This window comes from Podarcis vaucheri, assembly GCF_965113315.1.
Source record: "Podarcis vaucheri genome assembly, chromosome: 11".
Classification (NCBI taxonomy): domain Eukaryota; kingdom Metazoa; phylum Chordata; class Lepidosauria; order Squamata; family Lacertidae; genus Podarcis; species Podarcis vaucheri.
Genome location: NC_138749.1, coordinates 27688338 through 27712016, shown reverse-complemented (window position 1 = coordinate 27712016; position 23679 = coordinate 27688338). Strand labels below are relative to the sequence as shown.

The 23679-nt window shown below is 43.8% G+C and overlaps 2 protein-coding genes across 12 annotated transcripts in view; one reads left to right on the top strand and one right to left on the bottom strand.

Annotated features, from left to right (window-relative positions):
- Positions 1-3328: 3328 nt before the first annotated feature.
- Positions 3329-11509, top strand: CD180 (CD180 molecule). Its single transcript, XM_082191759.1, has 3 exons — positions 3329-3601; positions 7520-7686; positions 9105-11509. The coding sequence occupies exons 1-3, from the start codon at positions 3512-3514 to the stop codon at positions 10831-10833; spliced, it is 1986 nt and encodes a 661-aa protein (XP_082047885.1). The 5' UTR covers positions 3329-3511; the 3' UTR covers positions 10834-11509.
- Positions 11510-12702: 1193 nt separating this feature from the next.
- MAST4 (microtubule associated serine/threonine kinase family member 4) overlaps positions 12703-23679 on the bottom strand; it is a gene marked incomplete at its 5' end in the record, with an annotated part of 211650 nt that continues 200673 nt past the window's right edge. For all 11 annotated transcript variants that reach the window (XM_082191834.1, XM_082191838.1, XM_082191837.1 and 8 more), the window contains 3 exons: positions 12703-18800; positions 19998-20179; positions 22572-22708. In XM_082191834.1, the coding sequence (XP_082047960.1) occupies positions 15034-18800; positions 19998-20179; positions 22572-22708 (4086 nt within the window). In that variant the 3' untranslated portion in view covers positions 12703-15033. The remainder of the gene's footprint in view (positions 18801-19997; positions 20180-22571; positions 22709-23679) is intronic.

Below are 23679 nucleotides of genomic sequence, written 5' to 3'. Positions count from 1 at the left end.
GCTCCTCCTCAAGCTCTGCTTTGTGAAACATGATCCTTCTAACCTTTTGAAGCGAGGAGTGCCTGGCACTTGCAGGGTGAGATTATTTCAGCATAATTAAGAAAACTTGTCAGCGTGAGCCTGGCTGCTGGCTGCAGCCTGCAGCCTATGGGACTAAGCAAGCATGTCCTTGGCATCTAGGAAGTCCAGATGTCTTTATCTTCTTGGGCAATGAGTTAGATTCTGTCCAGATGGTGTCTTGATTGCTTGAAACTCAATTGATTGAATTAGTGGAGCTGCTATCTGTTCGGTAGCTTCGACGCTCAGGACTCCTATCCATTGTCATCGCATTAGACTTTGCTTGCCAAGTGCCTGGTGGGAGGGCCGATCACTAACTAACAACTCTGCAGCATTTCTAAGTGTGCGTATTTAACAACCGAGCCCTCGCCCGGAGAACGCCTTCATATGGTTCCTGCTGACCTTGATGTGGATGGGCAGATACATCTGGTGCTCGTGAAACAGGAGGCTCTCGCTGCCTGCTTTGCATTTCAGCCTCATTTAACCACATCCTCTGCACAAAACCCACAGCGCGTGGCAGCACCTGCTATCAGGCCGCCACGCCAGGGATCCAATCGACAGCCACCAGACTATAAGGCATTTACAGCAACACTGCAGGAAGCATCTTTCAAGGATCGCAGACCAGAACTTGCCTTTTGGCCTTACAGTCAGGTTCTGTTTCTCTCAAGAGTTACAGAGCACAGAATTAAATGTCCCAGCAGTCAGATTACATTTCTTGTCGGAACAGGAGTAGTAGAGAACCGGTGGGCACAGACAAAAAGTCATTAATGCCCTCATTTCCCTTCTTACTGAAGCAGGAGGAGTTAGTGGAAAGAGCTCTCAGTCATAGACAAAGCATTAGCCACGGTCACATTGAACTGTGGCAGGCGGGGGGGGGCAATACTGAGAAGAGGAGGAGGTTAAAGAAGAATTTGCACCTTGCAAGATCACACTATGAATACTTACTCCACAGATTGCTGAGAGAGATTGGGGGGGAAATAAAGAAGCAGGGAGGAGAGACTATTTCTTGACCAAAACCTATCTTAAGCATATTGATTTTTAACAAAAGCATTCGATATCAGCCTCGGAGAAAGCTGGTGCAGCATTGGGAGAAGCAGACAAATTAATCTATGCAAGAAGATTTTTTTTTATGATGTAAGAATATGCCCACTAGGATTAGACAGGCGCTTCGGCAAATGGTCTGATTTAGTGACTGCATCAAGGCAAGGCTATTGGCAATCCCATTCCTCGGAGTAATTGAATGGGATATGAAGTGGGCAACACAAAGCACCAAGGAGAGTGTATAATGGGGGGGGGACTAAGAGACCTTGAACTTACTGATAAAATCACTTTGTTTTAAGTGCATCACGGGCTGAAATGAGAATATGCCCTTGCCACAAGGGGACGAACAAAAGTTGGATTGAGAACGGAAACTGCTAAAACAAAATAGGTAATCTGTAGAAGACACAGAAGGGCACCTGAGATGGGGAGGAGGGAAAAGGCATTGCAATGTACTATTTGTGTGCATGTTGAGAAAAGGAGCCCTGGTAACTTTTGGAATAGGGGGAAATCTATGTAGGTGGCTGCACATCTTACCCCTGCATATTTACAGTTCCCCATGCTATCTACATACTAAAGCTACGGCATCCTGGTTCTCCTTCACACATCAAAACATATTCACAATACCAAAACAGTCCCAAAGGAAACAGACTTTGTGTGCAGCAGGAGGCGATTTTCTGTCTTGAGATTCACCCTGTGGAACGCCCTCCCATCAGATGTCAAGGAAATAAACTATCCGACTTTTAGAAGACACCTGAAGGCAGCCCTGTTTAGGGAAGTTTTTAATGTTTGAAGTTTTATTCTGTTTTTAATGTTCTGTTGAAAGTCGCCCAGAGTGGCTGGGGAAACCCTGCTATATGGGCGGGGTAGAAATAATAAATTTATTCTTATTCTTATTCCCTTTTCCATAAACTGCTTTGAGCTAGTCCTGTGGAAGAACATATACATCCTTGAAGTGCCCCAATACAGTTATTAGCCCAAAATCAAGTAAAAAAAGCTTGCTGTACTTAGGAAGTGGAAGAAAGATGCCCTGCTCTGCTCCATGTGCCCCTCTCCCATTCCCTCTCATGAACATGAGCTTGCCCATCCATTTAGATCATTGGAAGGGTCCCTCATGCATCCACTACCACAAGGGGCTCCATGACCACAGCCATTTTATTTCAGTCGTACTGCCCAAATTGTGGGATACCCTGCACTGAGTGACCTATTTTGGCTTCCATCTTGGTAACTTTTTGATCCCACCTGAAAACTGCTTTAAAAAAAAATTATCAATAAGCCTATTGGCTGGGTGGTGTTTGATATCATGGCTTGTTTTTGAAATTGTTGCATTCAATTGTTTTTAATAATTGAATTGTGAATCACTTTATTAGGCAGCTCATGTGAGCTGCAAAAACAGGTATAAAAGATTCAAAAGAAACCCACACAAAATAAATAAATAAATAAATACAAAACAAAACAAAACCATATGCCGCAACAGTAATGGACCATGCTTAGCAAGGCTTTGGCTGGGGAGGGTGGGATATAAATAAAAAATTATTAATTATTATTATTATTATTAGTGAACTGGTTGGGCAGCATTTGGTCTGGGGTTGGTTCCCAGCAGTGGGATGAGATGACAAGTCTCCTTACATTGGTACTGGAATACTTGTCCTCAATCCTCTGAGTCACTGTTTTAGCACATCATCCCCCACAGAATCAATGCTGGGCTGTTTTGGGGGTCCCTCACATAGCTGCACCCAACTTCAGATTTTTAAAAAATGGTTCTTGTGTTTAAAAAAATGTTCAGAGCCTGTGGATCCCTCCCTCTTGTGTAGGAAGGTGCCATTTTGGCAGTGTAATCGACAGCAGTTAACCCCTAAATACTGGGGGAAGAAGAATGTTCCCAGCAAATGACACACCTTTGATTTGGAAGGCTTCTGTGGCACCTAATTTGCTTCACTTGGTACGTTCCTCTGATGAAGCAAGCAGGGCTGTTTTTTCAGCCAGAACTCAGTTTTGGCACCTCTCAGGTGGGCACCATTGGCATTATAAGAAAACAAGGGAAACACTCATGGTGAGTTCTGGCGACTCTTTTTTTTAAAAAAAAAGAAAAGAAAAATAGCACTGACACCAAGTTAACCTCAAAGACCAAACCCTCTTTTCACGTGCCTATTTCCTGACATTTGATGCAGAAGTGGGCAGACTGACGTTGCAAGGATTTAAGTGTGGGGCAGAAAAAAGGGAACCGAAAGGTTGGCTGCAGGGCCCATAAATGACTAGGCTTCAAGAGGAAACTTCTTTTTAGCTGTGACGGCCGTTTTGTCTCTCACATCTCCAGTTTAACAAAGCTTTCTAAACCTCCATTCTGGAAAATTATTTTTCATCTGACTTCCATTACCGCAGCTCGTCTGTGTGGAGAATCTAATAAACCCTCCTAATGGCCTGGTGCACGTTCTGCTGGGTTCTGATGGGCCTTTTAGATGTTAGCTGTGAAGTAACCAAGCCAGCAGATATGATGTGCACTGAGGTGAGTGATAACTTGTTTGTCTCTCTATTCGGGGAAAAGCATCTTCAAGAGAGAATCAATAATTAATCTGTGGCAGTGAATACTTGCATGCTAACATCAGGCTACTTCAAAGGGCTATGAAATTTGCAGTTGGTGGGCAAAAGTACCAGGGACAATGCTGTGCCTTCGGAGCACATTCGCTAAAACCGGCCTCAGGCAGGAAAAATTTCTAGACCTCGAGGATCCTTTCTCGCTGAAAAGGGAAACAAATTACCAGCGATAACCCTGTGCCATTTTAGTGTGGGACTTAATAAGGACAGTCCTATGCGTATCTACTTGGAAATACGTTTCTCGTTGTTTTAATGGCATTTATTCTCTTGTACTTGCAATTTTAGCCTTATAGCTATGCATTTTCACTGTGTTCAGTAGCACAGTGCTCCCTGGTGCATGGCAAGTTTATTTAGGATTCCAACCTATGAATGGAATCCTATATACAGTTCATAGAGCCAACTCCAGGGGGCCACGGGTGCTTGGGCACCCACAATAATATAATTGGGGAAGGGGGCTGGGCACCCACAAGTCAATGAGAAAAGCCGGCGTGAGGTAGCAGCACTGCCTGTGAAAGAGAAGCAGTTCAGTTCCTCCCTCAGCATCCAGCAAGCGAGGCACCCTTTACTGGGGGGGGGGGGCTGGGATGCAGAGACAGGGTCGCTCTGCCTGCAAGTCTGAGCCCCTCCCCATGGAAAAGGGTGCCTTGCTGCAGTGGCAGAGCTTCATGCTCCAGCACCGGGGACGGAGAGCAGGTGAGGGCGTGGGGGGCATGGCACACCACCCATGGGGGTGTGGCGTGTGTCCTGGGAGCATGGTGCACTGCCTGTGGGGGCATGGAGTCTAGTGCGGGGGGCAGCAGCAATGGCACCCCACCAGGATCGTGGTGCTGGGGGCAGTGCGCTCCCTCACCCCTCCTCTTCCTCCACCAGTGCCTTGCTGGCTGCAGAGAGGAGGAGGAGGAGGAAGAGAAGCTGCTGTGCCAGCGCCCACCACAACTATGTGCAGGCATGTAATATCGCGTATCCACGTTGCAGGGGTGGGCACCCACAATACTGAGGGCGAGATGGCGCCCCTGACACAGTCACTGGGAGTAAGCCTCTTGCTGCCTATCACACCAAAGATTCAGGCACATCTCCTGCAGGGAGGTCATACAGCGCAGCATATCAGTAAGTGAAAGGACAAGTCTGAAAAATCTTGTCCTGAATTGTGTCTAAGAAGTTTTAAACGGACATGTAGACATGAGAGGCAATGACGGAGAACCCATTTTCAAGGTAGTGCACATATTTTGCAGACTGAGCTCACATGGACATTTTACTAGGAGTTTTTTGGAACCAGAGGGGGTTGTAATGAAACAGACCACTGGTGCCTTTAATCTGTTTGCAGCAGGGCTTCCGAACAGGTGCTTTGTTTTATAAGCAGTTTAAATGTACCTAATTTCGGTAGAACTAGACCCCCCTTTTTTTTTTGCACACTTTATGCTGCAAGCAGTAACATCCTTGATAGATGTAGCAGAGGAGACAAGTCACAGTTGCACAGTAGGTAGGTTAATATTTCTTTCAGCTTTTCACCTTATCAAAGAACTACCTTTGCAAAAGCAATACTTCATTAGTGTATTTGAATGTGGTTTCAGAATTTGTTAAAAGAGGTGGCATTTTCTATACGGTAGCATAAAAAAATGTCAACATCCCCCCACTAGATAAAATAGCTACAGACTCAAAGGAGCACTAAAATTTGCATTTAACTTCCCCTTTTAATTATTCTAATGATTTTTCTCACTTTAATGTTTTAACCTGTTGCAATAGTTGTCATCTGGCACAGATCCCACTCCAGTTTCAAAGATAATTAGGAGTAACAGAACTAAGAATGGCCTCTGTATAGGACCAAACTAGAATTGATCTTAATCACAATATTAGCACCCGCATAGGCTTTAAAAAAGAGAGAAAGAATATCAAACACCGGGAGCCTATCTGGACTAGGACTGTGGTGTTGTGGGGAGGGCTTCAAATACTTATTCACACCATGGTCTCACTCTGAATAAGTATGTAGGTCCTTTATAGACCTAACAACAACGACAGCAGCTTTTAGCACACAAAGTTCAATACTAGAATTTGCACTTGAAGACAGCATTGTTTAGAAAAACATCCTTTCCAGGTCTGATTTGGGGAGTTTCCATTATGAGTATCATTGAGACCAGGGCAGTCCAACACATGGCCCAAGAGCCACATCTGACCCTCAAGGCCTTTTTTTGTGCCCCTCAGAAACATTTGATGCTCCCACTTGTTGTAATCTCATTGCTAAGCAACAACATGCAGGGCTCAGTGGAGGCCAGCCAACCAGAAGGGTCTCTGAGGTGTACTTGCCTGGAGGCAGAATCAGCATCCGAAGTCAGGTTCAGTCCTAGGGTTGGGTGAACAGCAACCCATGTGGTCAGATGGTCTGGGGTCAGAAAATCCAAAGATCATGGGGTCAAGGGTCAAGACAAGCAGAAAGCAGCAATATAGGACCAGGAACTACAAGTGTTGTTAGCAGCCTCTGACTGCTGCTGGAAGCTCTGCTTAAGGTGGCTGAAGCCAGCTGGTTCTCATCAGTGCCTTCTCCTCTGAGTCCTTGAAGGCTGATCAGCTGCAGGTGGAGTCACTCCACCTTCTCTCCCCTTCAGGCTGCTGTTCAATAGGTGAAGCTGGCTCCTGGCCCATGACACCACCCAGCCCTGGCACTGTGTTCCCAAAGCTGCGTAAGTGAGGTGCTGGGCTTTGGGAAGGAGGTGTGAGGGCTCTGACAGGGTCCTGCTCACACCTGCTTCCCAAAGCCTGGTGCCTTGCTTATCCAGCTTTGGGAAGGCAACTCAAGGGCTGGCAAATGGGTGGGGGTCAAATTTTGGCCTCACTCCTGCAATGCAACAAGGCAGTGTGTGGCCATGGGTTCTGTATCCAACTACTTTTTGTGACCAGCCTGGTTTGCCCTGATTTTGACAGTGCCAGTCACATAGCATTATACTGACTCTAATATCTTATGTCGTCTTTTGGTGTAGTCGCTTTCCCTCCCCCATATACAGAGTTTCAGAAAGAAGAGTCCAGATCAAATTAAAAGTGACACTCAAAGCACAACCCTATGCCTTTCTATTCAGGAATCCCATTGCAGCCTCAGTCATTTGAAAGACCCCCTCTAACACTTTTTTAAGCCAACACAGCTGTGAAAAGATGCAGCCTGGACTGGACATTTTGGGAGAGGTCCCTCTCATCACTTATCTGCAGGGCAGTTTTCTTACAGATATGAATAAAGCCTGTATCACCTTAGATAAAATATGAGCTGGCGTGGAGGTGCCAAAAGCAGGGTCCAGAGTGTGAGGAGAAATCCCCTCAGGTTTGCCTTCCTTTTATAGTTCTCAAAATTTGTAAGTTGTCTGACAATTAAAGAAGTCACCAGCATCACCCGGACTATTGCCTTTGATTTCAGATACAAACACCAGAGTTTCTGAAAACTACAAAAGGCCCTTGCTGATACTGTTACTACAATAACAAAATAATTTGTGGCACAATACTTATACACAGAAGACGGAAGTGCCTGGCGTGCTCTGCTCCATGGGGTCACGAAGAGTCGGACAGGACTAAACGACTAAACAACAACAACTTATACACTTCGCCTTCCATGCAAAAACAAAAAGGAGATAGCATGTCAGATTCCCAGGCAGAGTCCATTTTTGGCATTCAGACCAATACAGAGATGGGGCAATATTAGAAGTTTCAAATGAATTTTATTTATTTATTTACAAACCCCAATTACAAGAGATTGCATTCTGCCAACAGAGATGCACACATCTCTGTTGCATTAATGCATCTCTGTGCATCAATATGTGCGGATCCATAAAACTGTGTGTAATTTTTACAGCTTATTGCTAACAGAAGCTACAGTTGTGAAGATCTGGGACTGAAAGAGATTCCTGAGCAACTACCTAACATAACCCAAGTCCTTGATTTCAGCTTCAACTTCCTGTATTCCCTTCAGCAATCAACACTCAGCAAGCTGAAAGATCTGGTGTATTTAGACTTGACAAGGTATGCTAGATCTTTGTCCTCACCTCTTTTTGTGCAAATTGGGACATTCACTTCAACTTTTCAAGTAAGTGGTACTTGTGGTTACAGCCTCAAAGCTAGAACTCTCATCTACCCAAACCTGCTCCCACAAGCCATTGCACTGTGAATTGATACTTGTTAGAAAATTTTGTAGTTGTGGTAAACTGACGCCAGCCTTTAGACAGTCACAACCTGTGCAGTTCTATTACCTAATGTTATGCCATGTGCAGCCTAGAACTGACACCTAAAACTGCTGCCTGAAGTCCTATAATGCTATGCAAAATCACATGAAAGGCAAAACCAAACCCTACCCTACCAAGGCACACATATTACAAGACCAGAAATTCATTGAACTTGCTTCATTACCCTGCAGTAGAGTATTGAAAGAAGTCCTAGATGACAAACTCTGGGTGCATATTTTGTTTCTTGACTATATAAACTGACTGACCTATCTTGCAAGGAAAGAGGAAACAGGATAAATCACAATAAGGCCAGTGTCGGGAAATGGCACTGGTTTCTTCTAGGGAAATAGCAGTATTACTCCCTGTATATCTCCTAAATCAGGCTAAACCCTTCTCTTACATTTCTGCTTGGTTTGCTTGCTGGGGTGAGAATTAAGGCCCCCCCCCCCCGCTACACAGACACTAATGGTTCATGCTTGAACAAACAGCAAACATACAAAACTTACTGCCCTGTACCTGCACTCAGAATTCTGTTTTTCATACAAATTGTGCTGCCAAAACCAAATGAAGAGGCAAGGAGAACAAACGCCTCAATTTCAGAGAATAGCTGAGGAGTGTGAAAAGCTGCTCTTCCAACAAAATTGCAAAAGCAAATGCTTTGGCACACTGGTATACCCTCCCCTGTATTATATGACTTACAAGGATTTATGCAAGTGGGTGCATTGGAATGTTCCTGGAACACAGTGCATGGCTACAAAAAGGTACAGCGGTTCATGCTCAGCCTGAAATTAGCAGAGACCCTCATTGATTAAAAACAGGCACACAACTTGGGTACCCATCCTTGCACATCTGTTCATTGGAATTTCTCCCTCCCCAGATCTGCTCCAGAGGGTTTGGGAACCCCTAGAACAGATTTAGGGCACACATGGGGGGAGGAGAGGAGGAGAAAATGTTTCATTGTGCAAAGATAAATTATTGTGCTGACTGAATGAGAGACAATGAATTGCAGTGTTAATGTTCACTGCCTATTTAGGTTGGTGCAGAATATGATCCCATTTACAGCTGTGCCAGTTGTATTGTTCTCCTCTCATTAAAAATGTAAACAAAAGCAGGAAATCCATTTTTATTGTTTCTGTAGATGTCTATTAATAAGATAAGCATATACAGTTGCAGTGTTTGAATGCTAGACTTTTGTGTGTGTGTTTTTTGTTTTTTAAGGTGTCAAATTAACTGGGTATATGAGGATGCCTTTGGGAACAACGCTCACCTGGAGACAATCATCTTGACTGGAAACAATCTTCTGTTTCTGGCAGACAGAGCATTCTCTGGACCTCACTCTCTGAAACACCTTGACCTGACCCAAACAGGACTCAGTAGTTTATCATCCATCCCAATGCAGGGCCTGGGTAACTTGGAGACACTGATACTAAAAGACAACTACATCCAATCACTAGAGCTCCCATCACATTTTCCAACAAGGAACCTCAAATATTTGGATTTTCAGATGAACATAATACAAAGAATATCAGCTGAAGACATAAGGGTATTAAAGCGAGTGAGCAATCTGACTCTCATTCTTGCAGACAACGATATTATGCACATTGAGACCAAGGCTTTCAGTTCCATTTTTTTCTATACTTTGGATTTTAGTCATTGTGTTAATGTTTCGGTGATCCTGGAAGGGCTGCAGGATGCCAGTACTGTTGCTCTTCGACTTGGCAATTCTTTGGATAGAGATGCCCTTCCCATAACTCCCACCATGTTGCAGGGTATCTGCAACATCTCTGTTGACTACCTCTATCTGCCATATCGCCATTTCCTATACTTCTCAGCTGACACATTCCAGTGTTTGGCCAAACTCCAAAAGTTGGACATGGCCCACACAGACATCGGCGAACTGCCCACTGGCCTGGTTCAGTTGAATTTCCTGAGGGAACTCAATCTCGACAAGAATAAATTTGAGCACCTTTGCAATATCAGGGCTTCTGCTTTCCCCGACCTCACCCATATTTCTCTCAGAGGGAATCTGAAAAGCTTGGATTTGGGATCTGGGTGCCTAGGGTCTTTGTCGAAACTGCAACACCTTGACTTGAGCAGATCTCAAATAGAAAGCGCCGACTGCTGCAGCAAGCCGCTCCGTGGCCTGAGCAGCTTGCAACACCTCAACATGAGCTACAATAGCAAGCTCAGGTTCCACAATGCAGCGTTCAATGAAAGCATTAACCTGAAGGTTCTGGACCTCACTTCCACACAGATTCTCATCAACGCTTCTCAAGGACCCTTCTGCAACCTGCATTTTTTGCAGATTCTGAACCTTTCTTACTCTAAAATTGATCTCAATATCCCACACATTTTACAAGGTCTGGAGAATCTTATTGTCTTGAAGCTGAATGGAAATAACTTTGAATCCAAGACCATCCTGGAAGACAACCTCTTCCAGCAGGCACCCAATTTGGAAGTGTTAACGTTATCTTCCTGCAAATTGTCGGCTATACAAACCAAGGCATTTTCTAGCCTCAAGAAGTTAAAACACATGGACTTGAGCCACAACAATCTTATTGCATTCAATTCAGATGCATTTTCCAGCCTCAGAAACATATATCTCAATTTTGCCAACAATAGGATCCATATTATCCCACGTGATATGTTGACTAACCTATCTGGCCAGAGTGTAATCAATTTAAGTTACAATCCACTGGAATGCACCTGTTCCAATATTGGATTATTAACTTGGTACAAGCAAAACATAGATAAAATTGAAGACTCTGAAGAGACAGTGTGCTCAGAGCCCAAATCACTAGCAGGCTCTAAGCTCCTCTCTATAAATCTGTCCTGTGGGTTTAGCACTGCTCAAGTAGTATTGATTGCCTTTGTTACGACAGCAGTAATTGTAGTGACCTTCATTTTGATCATACGTTTTTTAAGGAGAAACTACCAACAGCTTTGAGTTCCTGGAGAAAGAAAAGATACCGAAGAGTAACAAAAGCCAACAAATTAGTAGGAAGATGCTTATAAGGCAATTTCACTTTCTAATACTAATTTTTGTTCCAGTTGTTGTTGACTGTACAGGCAGTCCTTGTTTTGCATGGGGGTTCCATTCTGAACCCATGCAATCAAAAGCCCACTCTGCTCTACCCCAACCCCTTTTCATGACATCTTTATGACGTTTTGGGGCTGTTTTCAGGTTTGGTGCAGTGTGCATGTGTGTGATCGCGCATCATTCAGGTGCGCCTAAATCATGAGTTGCCTGTACTGCACTTGGTCAACTTGTTTTTGACATGAGATAACATGGCAATCACTGCAAAGTATGGAAATAAGAGAAAGCCAGAATTTACTGCTTGGTCTTGCATTTTCCAGGTAGAATTCATTCTCAGTGCCATATAGGAGGCTAAAATTGACCACCTCACAGTGCACCAGGTCAGGGTAAGGTTGACAGTATCTTAACCTGAAAAATGTAAGGCAGTTGTTCTTTCCTAGGTGATCATTTTACACTTGGCAAGGAAGACTCCTGCTAACTCCTGGACAAGAAAAAGCTTGAAAGTACTCAGTAGTACTTAGCCAAGGCTTCCATATTTGGAATAAAAATGCCACAATAATAAACAGCAAGGCAGTTCTCTTTTTCATTACTGTTTGTTTAATGTTTTCTCACAGGGGTTAAAGAGCGTAAATATTACACACACAAATAAGGGCTAAACTGGATGTGGTGTGGCAGCCATATGTATTTTATTCCAGGACCTACCTAGATCCATCTATTTATTTGCTGCACAAAGGGAGTTAAACCCTCCCCATTTTACCCTGCCAAGTAGGGCCAGTACAAGAGATGGTTGTACTTGAGTTGCCACTCCATCACTCTTCCTCCCCTCCCCTGCTGGCAGTAGGGCCCCTCATGGACCTCTTTTTCTCTCTTCTTCCATTCTCTCCACCCGCCGCCCCCGCTTTGTTGCTGCTTTAGTAGAGGCCATGTTGAGTCTCTGTCTCCTCCTGCCCTGCCCTCCACCTCTCACGTCCACAGTCCTTTGTCCGATAGAGGAATTTAGTCTGCGGTCCTACATTATCCCAGTTTGCTGTGGTTGCTATTTCATTCTTCTATATTTAGGCATACTGTGGGGGCACCACAGCAAACCACAGCAGTTCACCCCCCACCCCCTTGAGGGTTCAAGAATGGTTCAAGAGGGCAGAGCAAAACAAGATATGTCCTGATATTAAGCATTCTAGCCGATTATACACATACCACTTTGTGTTTCAACTAAACGTTACTTCAAGCACATAATAGGAAAGGAAACTCAGAAATGTCAAAACAATAGTGGCAATTTTTATATAGCCAAAACCATCACCTGGCATCCAAACAGGAAAAAAACACCACTTTTTGTGGCCCATTGTCACTAGGTTATTTGGTCATTTATACCCTTTTCACACAAAGAAGGGGACTGTGGGGTTTCACTGCTAGCCTTGCCCCGAGGTTGTGCAGTTAGGTGTGGCTGTCTACAGGAAAAAGTCTCTGTGAGACCACTTCTACATGCACCAGTTTCCCCAAGTGTTCTGGAACCCAGAAAGTGTGGAAAGCCCATGCATGTATGCTTTCCCCTGCTTAATGTGTGAACAAGGTGGGGGGCCTGGGACCCAGGGCGCTGTTGCCCAACAGCAGCCTCTGGCTATCTGCAATGTCCTCTTATGCGATTCACATGAGAAGGGAATATGTTTTATCAGTGGAACAAAAGGCTATGCTGTATGGACTCCTCCTTCCTTTTCTGCTTGTGCATTTATAGACCTATATTTGGTGAAAATTCAAGGAAGCCAGTTCAAGAAACAGACTCAATTCCCTTTCATGCTCAGTTTTATTTTAATGTTCTTCATAAGTATAAATAATTTTATTCAATACCCAAAGGTTAGGTCATCCATGTGGATTTCTTAAAGAAAATAAGACTGCAAACACTTTATTGCACAGATCCTAACCTTTTTTTTTTAATAATTTGATAATCTACAGTAGGAAGAACTACAAAGGGTCATTCTAATATACAACCAACACATAGACTGACAAAAGAGTACACACTAAAGAGGAACTCTAACAGTTCACTGTAAGGTAAACATCAAGAACAAGGAAACTACATGAATGCAAGCTTAGGTGCCACTACATTTCTAAAATAGGCGGGAAGTATTTGGCAGAAGTGATAAAGCACTATACAAAATATACATAAAAGGATACATTTGTAAACAAGAGAGCTAGGTGTGCTTTAAGGGAAACAAGTGGAAGGTTTTTTAACTTGCAAGCAAATGTAAACTATGGGATAACTCCCAGATAGAAATGTCATGATTTTGGAGTGCATTAGTGTTTAATTATTTCAACCCCCAAAGCACAGATATAGGCTATAAATGCTAGAACCACTCACTTCAAAATGTTTCCCCCAGTTGATTTTAATAATTCATGAGCACATGGAAAGAAAAAGAATATTCCATCACTGTATGGAAAATTACAGGGACTTGCTGGTAATTTTATTTTCTTAACAAGGATTTCAAAAATGAACAAAATCCCAATTGGTTTACTCATTTTTCTCAGGAAAATGCATTTAGCATACTTGTAAATACCTTACAAGCAGCCAATTCATAATTGGGTTATGCTTGGGTAAATATAGCTAGGGAAATGGTGTGCGGGGAGCGGGGGAAATGCCCTGAAGGAGGGTCAGCATTAAATGAGCTTTTGCAAGGAAATATAGAAGAAAAAAAGCACAATTGTTTTGTGGATCCCAGTCGTTTTAGCATACTTATCTGTGATAATCTTTCTGGAGTGTTGCTGTACATGTTTCCAAAAAACCAAATACTTTCCCTCCAAATTTAATCAGACAAATTCGACATATTCCACTATACACAAAATTCAAATAAGGCTTAGCAAAAAGTAAAAAGAACACCAACATTCTAGCACCAAAAAGCTCCAACAGCCCCCCGTTTTTCTACAAAAGAATGCCTTTTTCATTAAAAAAAATACATTTACTTCTTTTGCATACAAATAAAGATCACAATATGAAATGTATAGAGCTACTTAATGTACTTCAAGAAGAATGTTAAACCTAGGATGACTTGCTAAAAACAGCAAGATTAATCTACAACATAAGGCCCCAGCTAGGTATTAAAATGTTATCAGGTGTTTGATATATCATCTAGATACAATGCTGAAAAACGCCTCCACCACTTTTGTCATAAAATAGAAAAGAAAGCTGAACTGCTAAATGCTCAAATCTTCCTATCACGACAAAGATGATTCATTTGTGTACATGAAAATTGTTTCAACACTTTATGCCATGCACATCTGTATGTTCTTCATACCAGAAAGGCCTGGACAGAAATAAATGTGAGCTGAATCAAGACAGCAGGAACTAAGATCACAAAGGTATTTTAGTCTAAAGCCCAGGATGAGATGAAAGAACACAGGGCAATTTCATATTACCAGAAAACTATATTGTGAATGGGATGGTGTACCCATGATAATGGAGACTTCTCTTTCCCAATCATGCACATAGTCTACACAAGAGGCAGAAATTGTGTACTGAAGAGCTCCAGTTTTAACTGGCAAAGTTAGCTCACTACAATAATACCAACCTTGCTGCTCTTAAATACAATTCTAAATTCACTGAAAGTCATTAGATTTATCACTTCTTCTATTTTAGAGTTGTGCACAGCTTTTTGAACAAGGAAAGAATGGAGCATCTTTCTTCTCCCTTCAGACCAATATATATTTGTGGGTTACGTCTAGGCCCAAGTTTTAGTAATTCTGCTTCTTCTTAAATTATGGCAAACTAGTGGCAAAGCAACTATCATTAAAAAGATACAGTAAACAATGCAATCAGCAGCAAAGTAGAGACACTACATTCTAAACGATACACACTAGAAAGTATTTACAGATAATTTGTCATCCCACCCCGCCCACAACCTGTCTCTCAAATTGTAAAAGTATTTTTGTACAAATACAATATGGTAACAGTTTAACCGGTTACATTTGGGAAGGAATTTTGAGGGGGGAAGGAAACGAGTCCTTTCTTTACACACCCTGCTTAAGTGGCGCTGAATATTTTTTTCTGCAAGAAAATACTACACAGTGCTAAAGGTAAGACAAGACACTAGGTTTTCAACGAAGCAGTCCTATTTGCACGTCTTGCTATTGGGAGGGTTTTTTGTGAGGGCTGCTTCGGGAGGTGTCTTTTCCTCGCCTCGGCCGGGCAGAGTCTTTGTCGGCTGAAAGTGCATTGGGAGAGTCAGCTGGAGTCCCTGACTTTGGTAAATCTTTACCTACATTCGGTTTTCTCGCGGCAGAAGACTGAGGCAGACCGGGGTCTTTCCCCTTCATGTCCACAGCAGAGTGAGACCTCTCTTGGCTTTTGTGCTTCCCCGCCAAGTCTGAAGTGGGAATGTTCTCTTCCCCAGGGGACGGAGTATAGTGCAAGCCCAACAGGGAAACACTTTTAGTCATTTCTGCCCTGCCGTCTGCTGAGGAAGAGCTGGCTTGCTTTTTCACTTCCCTGCTGCTCAGTGCAAGTGGCTCGGGGGACCCCAGGCTAGCCTTTGCTGAAGGCAGAACAGGGGCTTCCGGCCTAGATTCAGGGAAGCTGGGTGGGCACTCAAGCTGCTTTGAAGCTGCGCGACATGAACTCTGCAAAGCAGGGGTGGAGGAATGTTTTGCAGCATGCTGTTTGCTCCCCTCGGATAGCTGCTTTGGATTCATGTGCCCTTTTCCTTTTGTGTCTTGAAAGTTCTTCACACCCGTGAATGCCTTTTCCACTGCTTTTCGTCTGGCATCAAAGCTAAGAAGGGAAAGGTTAGGATCTGGCTTCCCATGGTCAGTTTGAAAATAAAGTGCATCGGTGCATTTCCCCCCTTCAGGGTGCATTTCCGCAGAGGTGGCCTGAATGTTCAGGCTCTTGTCGGCCGGTTTGCTCAACGAGGAGCCCTCTTTTACAACTGACGATGTCTTGGGAGGCGTGTTCTGCTTGGTACGCATACTGAATGGCTTTTGATCAACAGGATCGTTTAAACTTGCCATCTCTTGCCTCTGAAAATGCTTAGCGCCATCTGGGGCTGCTGTTGCTGCTGCCTGCTTTTTATTGGAGGATTTAAGCTGTTTTTCAGGCAAGGTGCTATTGATGTGGATTGAGGGTTCTGACCCACATTCTATGACCAGATGCCTTTCTGCCTGCATTTGCTCATTATTTAGCTTTCTCCGAGAGCTTGGAGGGTGTGAAAAAGAATCCAGTGCAGACTTATTGATGTTTTTCCCCTCCTTCACAGAGCTGGCCAAAGCATGAGGGCCAGTTTCTTTTTCTTTTACATTTGTAGCTATTTGCTTTTGTGTCTGTTTTTCAGAATGTTTCAATTTTGAGAAACAAGTGTCAGGAACTGGTCTAGATTTAACAGTGCTATTTTCCATGTATGTTGCAGGTCTCATATTATCTTTAATGCTGCAGCAACCAGGAGCATCCACTACACAGGGCCTGTTTAATAATTCTTTTGCAGCGGGAAGATCAGAATTGCTACCTTGTTGCCTAGAAGGAATGCTGGCCTCTTTGTTACCAGCTGGAGGCTCCGCATTTTTGGGCTGCTTCTGTTCTTTTTCCCCCTGGTCCGTTTGCATGGTTACACCAGCCAGAAGTGATGCTTCCGGCTTGGAACATCCACTTGCTTTCTGCAGGCCCAACTCATTTGCTGAATAGTCTCTAGTGGTGTTATCATCCTCTTTTACCGATGGCTTGAGCACATCTTTGAACTTTGTTTTCGAGCTTGCTATTTGTACTTTTGCTATTCCACGTATTTGCTGCTGAGCAGCTGAATCAAAGGAATACCTCTGAATGCGTTTTGCATCCTGATTCGGTGACACGTCTGTAACAGATTTCTTTGATGGAGAAACCTCAACTGCCTTAGGCTTCTCTGGAAGGATGCTCTCACTTGGTTGAGGCCTTGTGTGGTTGTCTGGTCCTTCTTTGTAGGTTTTCTTCTCCTTCCGTTTGGCTTTCTCGGGATTTCCCTGTGCATGGGCAGATTTGCAACTCGTCAAGGTGGAACTCTGGTTTTGTGAACTGCTGGATTTAGCCTCATGTGCTGAAAGCTGAATAACCTCTTTCTTTTGATTAATCACCTTTACAGAGGGGTCACATTTAGCACTGAAATTGGAAAGTGTCTTTTCTGACTGCTGTTCAGTGGTCACAGGCATTGCTGGTGAGCTCTGAGTACTTTTATTTGGCTTTGGAGACTGGAACTTTAGCAGATTAGACTCATAAGGAGTGGACTGTTGAAAGGCTGGTGGCTGCACTTTCTGACAAGACGGCTCAACCTTTACACTGATGCCTCCTTGGCAGATGAGTGGTTGGCCATCGTTTTTGGCATTTTGGCCCCCTGCAACTGCACATGAAGACACTTCTGTCTTTGAAGATTGTGGCCCAGAAATTAAAGCAATATCTAAGGTTCCTTCAATTGGCTTCAAGCAAGACACAGACCTCCCTTCTAACTTATATTCTGAAGGACTCTTTCGGACAGGTGACTCTGTGGAAATCAAGGCTGATTTCTCCACACCAGCTTCTGTTCGGCCAGTCAATCCTTTGAGAGGAATGAAAGGAACGGAGTTAATCTGAGTGGCATGAGGACTGCTAATAAATGATCGGCTTTCAGTCACCGAGGTGGAATCTTGCAGCATGTTTATAGGTCTGACTGCACTCAGCTGATGGCATTCATGTACACTTGGTGTCAGTTTGGACTTTAGCACTGGACAGGAGTTGTCATCTTTTTCTTCAAAGGACATTTTCTTCCGGAGATAATCAATATTTGCAAGCTTACTATCTAATCTTTCAAATTTGACAGGTTCTTTTGTCGGTGCAGTTTTATCTACATTTTCTCCTTTCCCATTCGGCATCTTGTCAGATGAGTGAGGCAGAACATTTTGCAATGTACATGGAGGGGGGATTCTTTTGAAGTCATAAGACAAATGACTGAGCTCATTAAGCGGAGGCCTATGACATGGTGTGTGCGCATCCAAAGCAGTACAATCATTTGATCTCATGCTTGCATTCTTCTGAAGGGTGTCTTTTAGCATGCCACCTACTGACTCTGTCTCCAGAGCTGCAATTTTAGCTTCAAAGTGGTTTGATCTTTCCAAAGCTTTCTGAAATGCTTTTTTGCCATCTCTCTCTTCTAAGCATGAGGCAACTGGGTTTTCTGATTCACCACAAATTTCATGTACGGTGCTTGCTTTCTGAAAATATTCCTGTTTCTCTGCCAGATCTTGCTTCTTCACAACTATCTTAACCTTTAATTTTTCTTTATCCAGCTCATCAACAGATTCTTGCCTGCCCAGCTTCCTGGAAATGGGACGTTTCAAGCAGCCTTGTTCAGCAGGTCTCACTCGTGTGAGTGATGGCACATCAGAAACATTCTCCTCCAGGCTCTGGAGGGTTGTATCCCGTTGAGATACCTCTCTATTAACTTCTTCCTGAGTTACTTCCAGGCTGTGCTTGCGAGAGCACAAGTGTTTCTTGTCAGTGCCATAAGAAGGGGCAAGTTTCTCTTCTGACTGAACCCTCTTGAGCAAAGGAGACCTTGGTGGTTCTGCACTCTTAGGCCTCACTATGTGTCTGACAATAGTGGGAGGAGAGTGCATTTTTGTAGGGAAAGCCTGAGCTATTTTTGTGTTCCCAATTGAATGCCCCAGTAAAGGTGATGGAGACCGCTGAGGAGATGTTGGTTGAGGTGTTGGAGAAGGCGTCCGTGCCAAAGGAGAGAGAGGAATGCTGCCAGCTGATTTGCGTCTTCCTGACCTGTATCTTTGCCCACCGAGCTTGGGCCCCAAACCATGAAGTGTGCTGGGCCTAATATGCCCAGAACCAGCTGGAGAATTGGGTGCACTTGAACTTGGAGAGCTACTCTGGGAAGAATTTGTACCTGGAAGAGAAACAAATAGGACTGCACTAGAACCTATAATCAATGCTTGTCAATAAGCTATAAAAGATGTTGTTTCTATACAGACAAGAAGAAAATAATAATCAAACCCAATATGGCTTGAAAATTACTGGCTTTCAAAGGTCAAATCTCTATAGCTTTTTCATACTCCTTGCCTGCATTTCCCCTTGAAGTTTAAATTAACTGAACTTGGCCTACTTTCTGAATTTTCTAAGAGGACTCTGCTATATGGTCTAATACTAGCCGCCTGAGCTGATATGAATATAGAGTGAACACAAGCCACTCTCTATATATGGCTGAATAATATAAGAAGGTCTTTCAGAAACTTTTAATAGTGTGATTAGCTGGGGTTTTGGACTACTGAGGGAGAGCATCAACCCAGAGGCCATCTGAAACATGCTCTGGGAAGTGAAGCAAAAAAAGAAATACAGAATAGATGACATAATGAAAACTTCACTGCAGCAATATTTGCTGGCTTAAGAATTTTTTAATATTTTTCCTCTAGTTCAAGAATTCACAGGAATTCTCAAAGTTGGTTGTTTTGTTTCGGCCTTTTTCTTTTGGAAGAAAAGAAGTGGCCGTGAAAGCCTGCTCGTGTGTGAGCATCTGAGTGCAGCCACAGTTGGCTCTTGGGTTTCATTAGATAACCCCGCTTTCCTTTCATTGGGTATCTATTGTCAGGCATCAGAGGAACCAACCATAACGGCAGCTTGCCAGGAACAGATAAGACAAGGAAAAGTCCTTACCATCTGCTTTTTATTCAATGTTTACAGAGAGAGGCTTGGGAATGCAGCCTCTTGGAATAATGGCGTTGTCCTGAGTGAGTCTCCACCCCTTCCCTCTCTCTCGTGCGCCATCGCTACAGGTGCTGAAAAGTGCCCTCTGCCTTTGAGTTCTTTGCTCTCCTACTTTCAATGCTCGCCGGGTTCTGGTAAGGGGGGTTCTGAAATACTTTCTAAAGACACTGTCTCTGTCAGCTGTCGTCCCCCCTAGTGCTTCTTCTTCCTCCCTCTCCTCACCCGTTATTTCCCAGCTTTTCCCCTCATCTGTCTCTGAGCTGTATTTTCCCTCAAACCCCTGCTGTTATTCTGAGCTGTCTTCTTCTTCTCTGGAAGGGTCAGGCTGGGGAGGCAGTCTCCACCATTCCTCCTCTGCCAAGTCCCTGACATCCATACTCACCTGAGGGGAAATCGGGGGTGGAGCGGAGGCTGGGTGTTGGTGAGCGGGGAGACAAGCTGTGAGTTGGAGAACCAGGTAAGCTCTCCCCTGATGAGAGAGATCGGTTCAGGCAGGAGAAACTCCGACTAGTATGAAGGAGGGGCGAAGGCTGCTTAGCCAGCTTTTTGAAGAGAGATCTTCTCCTAATGTGAAGACAAGAGCTCTTCTGTAAAACACGCTCCCAACAACAAGGCAAAAGCAGGCTGTCATAGTACCATCTCAGTGATAACAACATTTCATTTACCCACAAGGAGTGAAAAAACATGATACGACTACCAAGGTTTTAGGCAACACTGCAGCCAAAGTTTTAGAACCGCAGTTGCGTAAACTCTACAAACTCAGATCTTGTGGTATTAGAAATGTGGAATAGAGCTCTGATTTGTACCATGTGGCTTTTAATGCAAAAATTATTTATTTAAATAATAAATTAAAAGAAAAGAAAAAATGTTGTCACTGTTGCAGGTGACAACAGGATTTAAAAATAAACCCAACCCCCAAATTTTAAGTTCTGAAAAACTCATCACAGTTTAATTTCATTTATGAATCACTTCCTATGAAATATCTCAGTGCAGTTTCACAATACAAACAGAACAATGTACAATTGTAAGGTTCTAATTAGAGGCGGTGTCATGTTCTCTGGCCACAACCCCACCTTCATGCCACAGGAGCCACGGGTTACGGAACAGGACTTTACATCGGGGTTGAGAACCTTTTTGACTCTGTGGGCCGGGTCCTTATCTGGCTCCACCCTATGGGTCAACTTTGAGGTGGTGGACAGGACAGCCCATGTGACATGTCATTCACATGACATAATTATAATGTCTGAAAAATTATGCATCTTTCTTCTTGTTTTGACTGATCTATCCATATAATTTAAGGAAATGTATGGTTAGTTTGTTTTGTAATTTACTGATCTCTTAAATTAAAAAAGCATCCCTTGTGCAGTGATTCCCACCTGACAACGAGCTAGCTGTTGGGTGCTTGGGAACCACTGTGCAAAGCGGTAAAAAGGGTTTTCAGCCAAAGGGCTGTCAGGTAGGGAGCGCTGCACAGAAGAGATGCTTTCTGTTGGCATTGGCTACCTGAACAAGTTCCCTGCAGGCACTGGCTATACTGCCTATCAGCTGGTGGGTGGGAGACCCAAAGGCTGCTTTCTCTTGCCAGTACACAGTTGAGAAGCATACTTTAAGGCTCCCGGTTGTGCACTGGCATCAGGTTTGGGACAGGTAGAGAGGAGTGCTATAGGGAAAGTGCCACATGAGATGAATCTGAATATCTGGCAGGCCAAGCTTGGCCCACTGGCTGGAGGATGCCCACCCTGCTTTGAATGAACAGACAGCTTCTCAAGGGGGAAGGCACTAACAGGAGGCATCTTGCTAATAAGACTTCAGGATGCTGCTGAGACAACAGGAGTTCTAGTCAACACTTGGAACAGGTAACTCTTCAGAATCCTGAGCAGTTTTGCCTTGCCCTCTCTTGGAACTGGCAGCACCAACCTGAACTGAACTACTGGGTTTGACTTACTACTAAACTTGATTGGACCACTGGACTTGCCTTCATATTTGAGATGAAATGACCGCTTACCCTATTCTGTGTGAGTGGCGACTGCAGTCCCTTGTGGGTCTGCCACTATCGTCGGGCAGTCAGGGGTCAGGTAGCTGTTAAAATCCACCCTGGATGGCTGCATGGCAAGGCAAGGCAGGACTGCCTGCCAAAACCCCAGTTCTGAATCAGCCAATCAGGGGTCCCCAAGCAAGCAGGCAGATCCTTGCCGGTGGACCCTGAGCCAGAAGTTTCCATGCCAGTCCACCAGCGATGCATAAAAGCCAACTGCACCGGGCACATCCAGCACAGTTGGCAAACCCTCCCTCCCTCTGATGCTACTGTAATTTTCTTGCTTTGCATTCTAGGCCACTTGGTGTTACCATCAATCTAACCATATTTTGCTTTCTTGGTTGCTTGTTTTAACCACGTTTTGCCTTTTGTATTACCTGACCTTGCTATGGTTACCAATGGTTGCCATATTCAGAGCCAGGAAGGAATTTGCCTGCAAACAGATTAGCCTCGTTTGCAAGTTTTGCCTCACCCACAGCAAAAACTTTCAGCAGTTAAGGCATTGGGTGGAATACTACTCATCAAGATTTAGGGTGAATTGATGAGGGGTCTTGCTGGGAATCTCTGTCCAGAAGCCAAGTGTGGGGCAGACAGGCCATAGAGCTTCCAGAGGCAGCCTTAGGATGGCCTTCATGGTAGACTGGCATCTTGCGGAGGCCATAATCCTTGGTGCAACCCTGAAAAGTTTCAGCCCCCTGGCAGGATGCTGAAGTGGATATACACACAATGCCTGAGCCAAAATCCACCTACATCCGGAATCAATAAAATTGCAGAATGTTGTCTGCCTGAGTTTGTTCATTATACACTAGCTGTAGCCATGCAAGGGGAGGGGTGGTGGTGCGACTGGCACCACAACACCTTCCTCTTAATAGCAAAGAAAACAAACTTCAATTTATTCTGTATTAAGCAACCACAACTTACCTTTCCAAACTCTCCTTCTTTTTTGTTTTCTTACTCCGTCTAACCATTCGGCCCCTATAGCTATTTCTTCTAGCTGGTCCTGTTTTTATTGAAGTATTCTCAAAGGCTGTTGTAGTAATTGACACTTTATTGCCACTCTGTCAAGTAAGAATTTTCAAGGCGTAAGTTGTTACTGAACCATATTCTTCCAAACAGAACAGAAGATCAGGAGATGTGCACCATTACATAGTTAGGAAGAAAGTTTCCTCTTACATCAATATCACCAGCAATCCTTGATCTTTACTGGTCCCACCTACCCGAGTCATCCTCTTATTATACCAGTCCTTGCTTGCGGGGCTTTTGGAGGGAACATTTTCATCACCCCTCCACTTTGACAGCACCATGTTATAATCTGGATGATGTGGTAATATATAGTGGAGTTCATAGGTGAAAGAGTATATCATAGGTCAACAAGCTAACTACTACTGCTTATTAATATAGCACTGAGCCCGTGATTTCACTGAGCTAGGCAATTCCAAGTCCAGATCTGTAGAGTGAGCAATTCTTCTTTCTGCTGTTATCTTCCACTTAAGTTTTACATTACAAGTGAAGTCAGCTGTAGAACTCTAAGAGATCAAGAGGGGAACTGAAAAATGGTGGCCAAGATCCAAACAACTGCACAACCAGTAACAGACAACAAAGGGAGCTTTGAACTTGTACAGCAGTCCCACTTGCTGCGTGACAAATCTCTTTTGAAACTGAGGGGGCTGGTGGTGGTGGTGGTGAGGATCTGCTCTTCAAAGATAAAAAGTCAAATTCCACTGGGCATGGCCAAGATCTTTGTATTTTTCAAACAGGCTCAACTGTTTATAATTTAGCATTTTGTTTTAGGAGGAAAGCAGTGCATGTCTTCTTCATGGACCAATCAAGCTCAAAAGGACTGAATCCTGCGATTGTGTCATTGAATGGCTACTGGCTGAAAACATTTGGCTTCAGCAGAACTCTGGCTCCAATGTCAGATGCACCACTGCGGACATGCATTGAGCTCTGTACAATTTTGCTTTCAGAGTGCTACCAGAACTGCTCAATTACATCCATGAGGTGGCAGGGTTGTATAGTTCATTTGATA

What these genes read in the sequence shown, in the direction of transcription:
- CD180 (XM_082191759.1), top strand. Translation starts at nt 3,512, where the DNA reads ATGGCCTGGTGCACGTTCTGCTGGGTTCTGATGGGCCTTTTAGATGTT. An exon ending in CAGATATGATGTGCACTGAG is followed by an intron (nt 3,602 to 7,519) that starts GTGAGTGATAAC and finishes TAATTTTTACAG; the next exon opens with CTTATTGCTAACAGAAGCTA. An exon ending in GTGTATTTAGACTTGACAAG is followed by an intron (nt 7,687 to 9,104) that starts GTATGCTAGATC and finishes TTGTTTTTTAAG; the next exon opens with GTGTCAAATTAACTGGGTAT.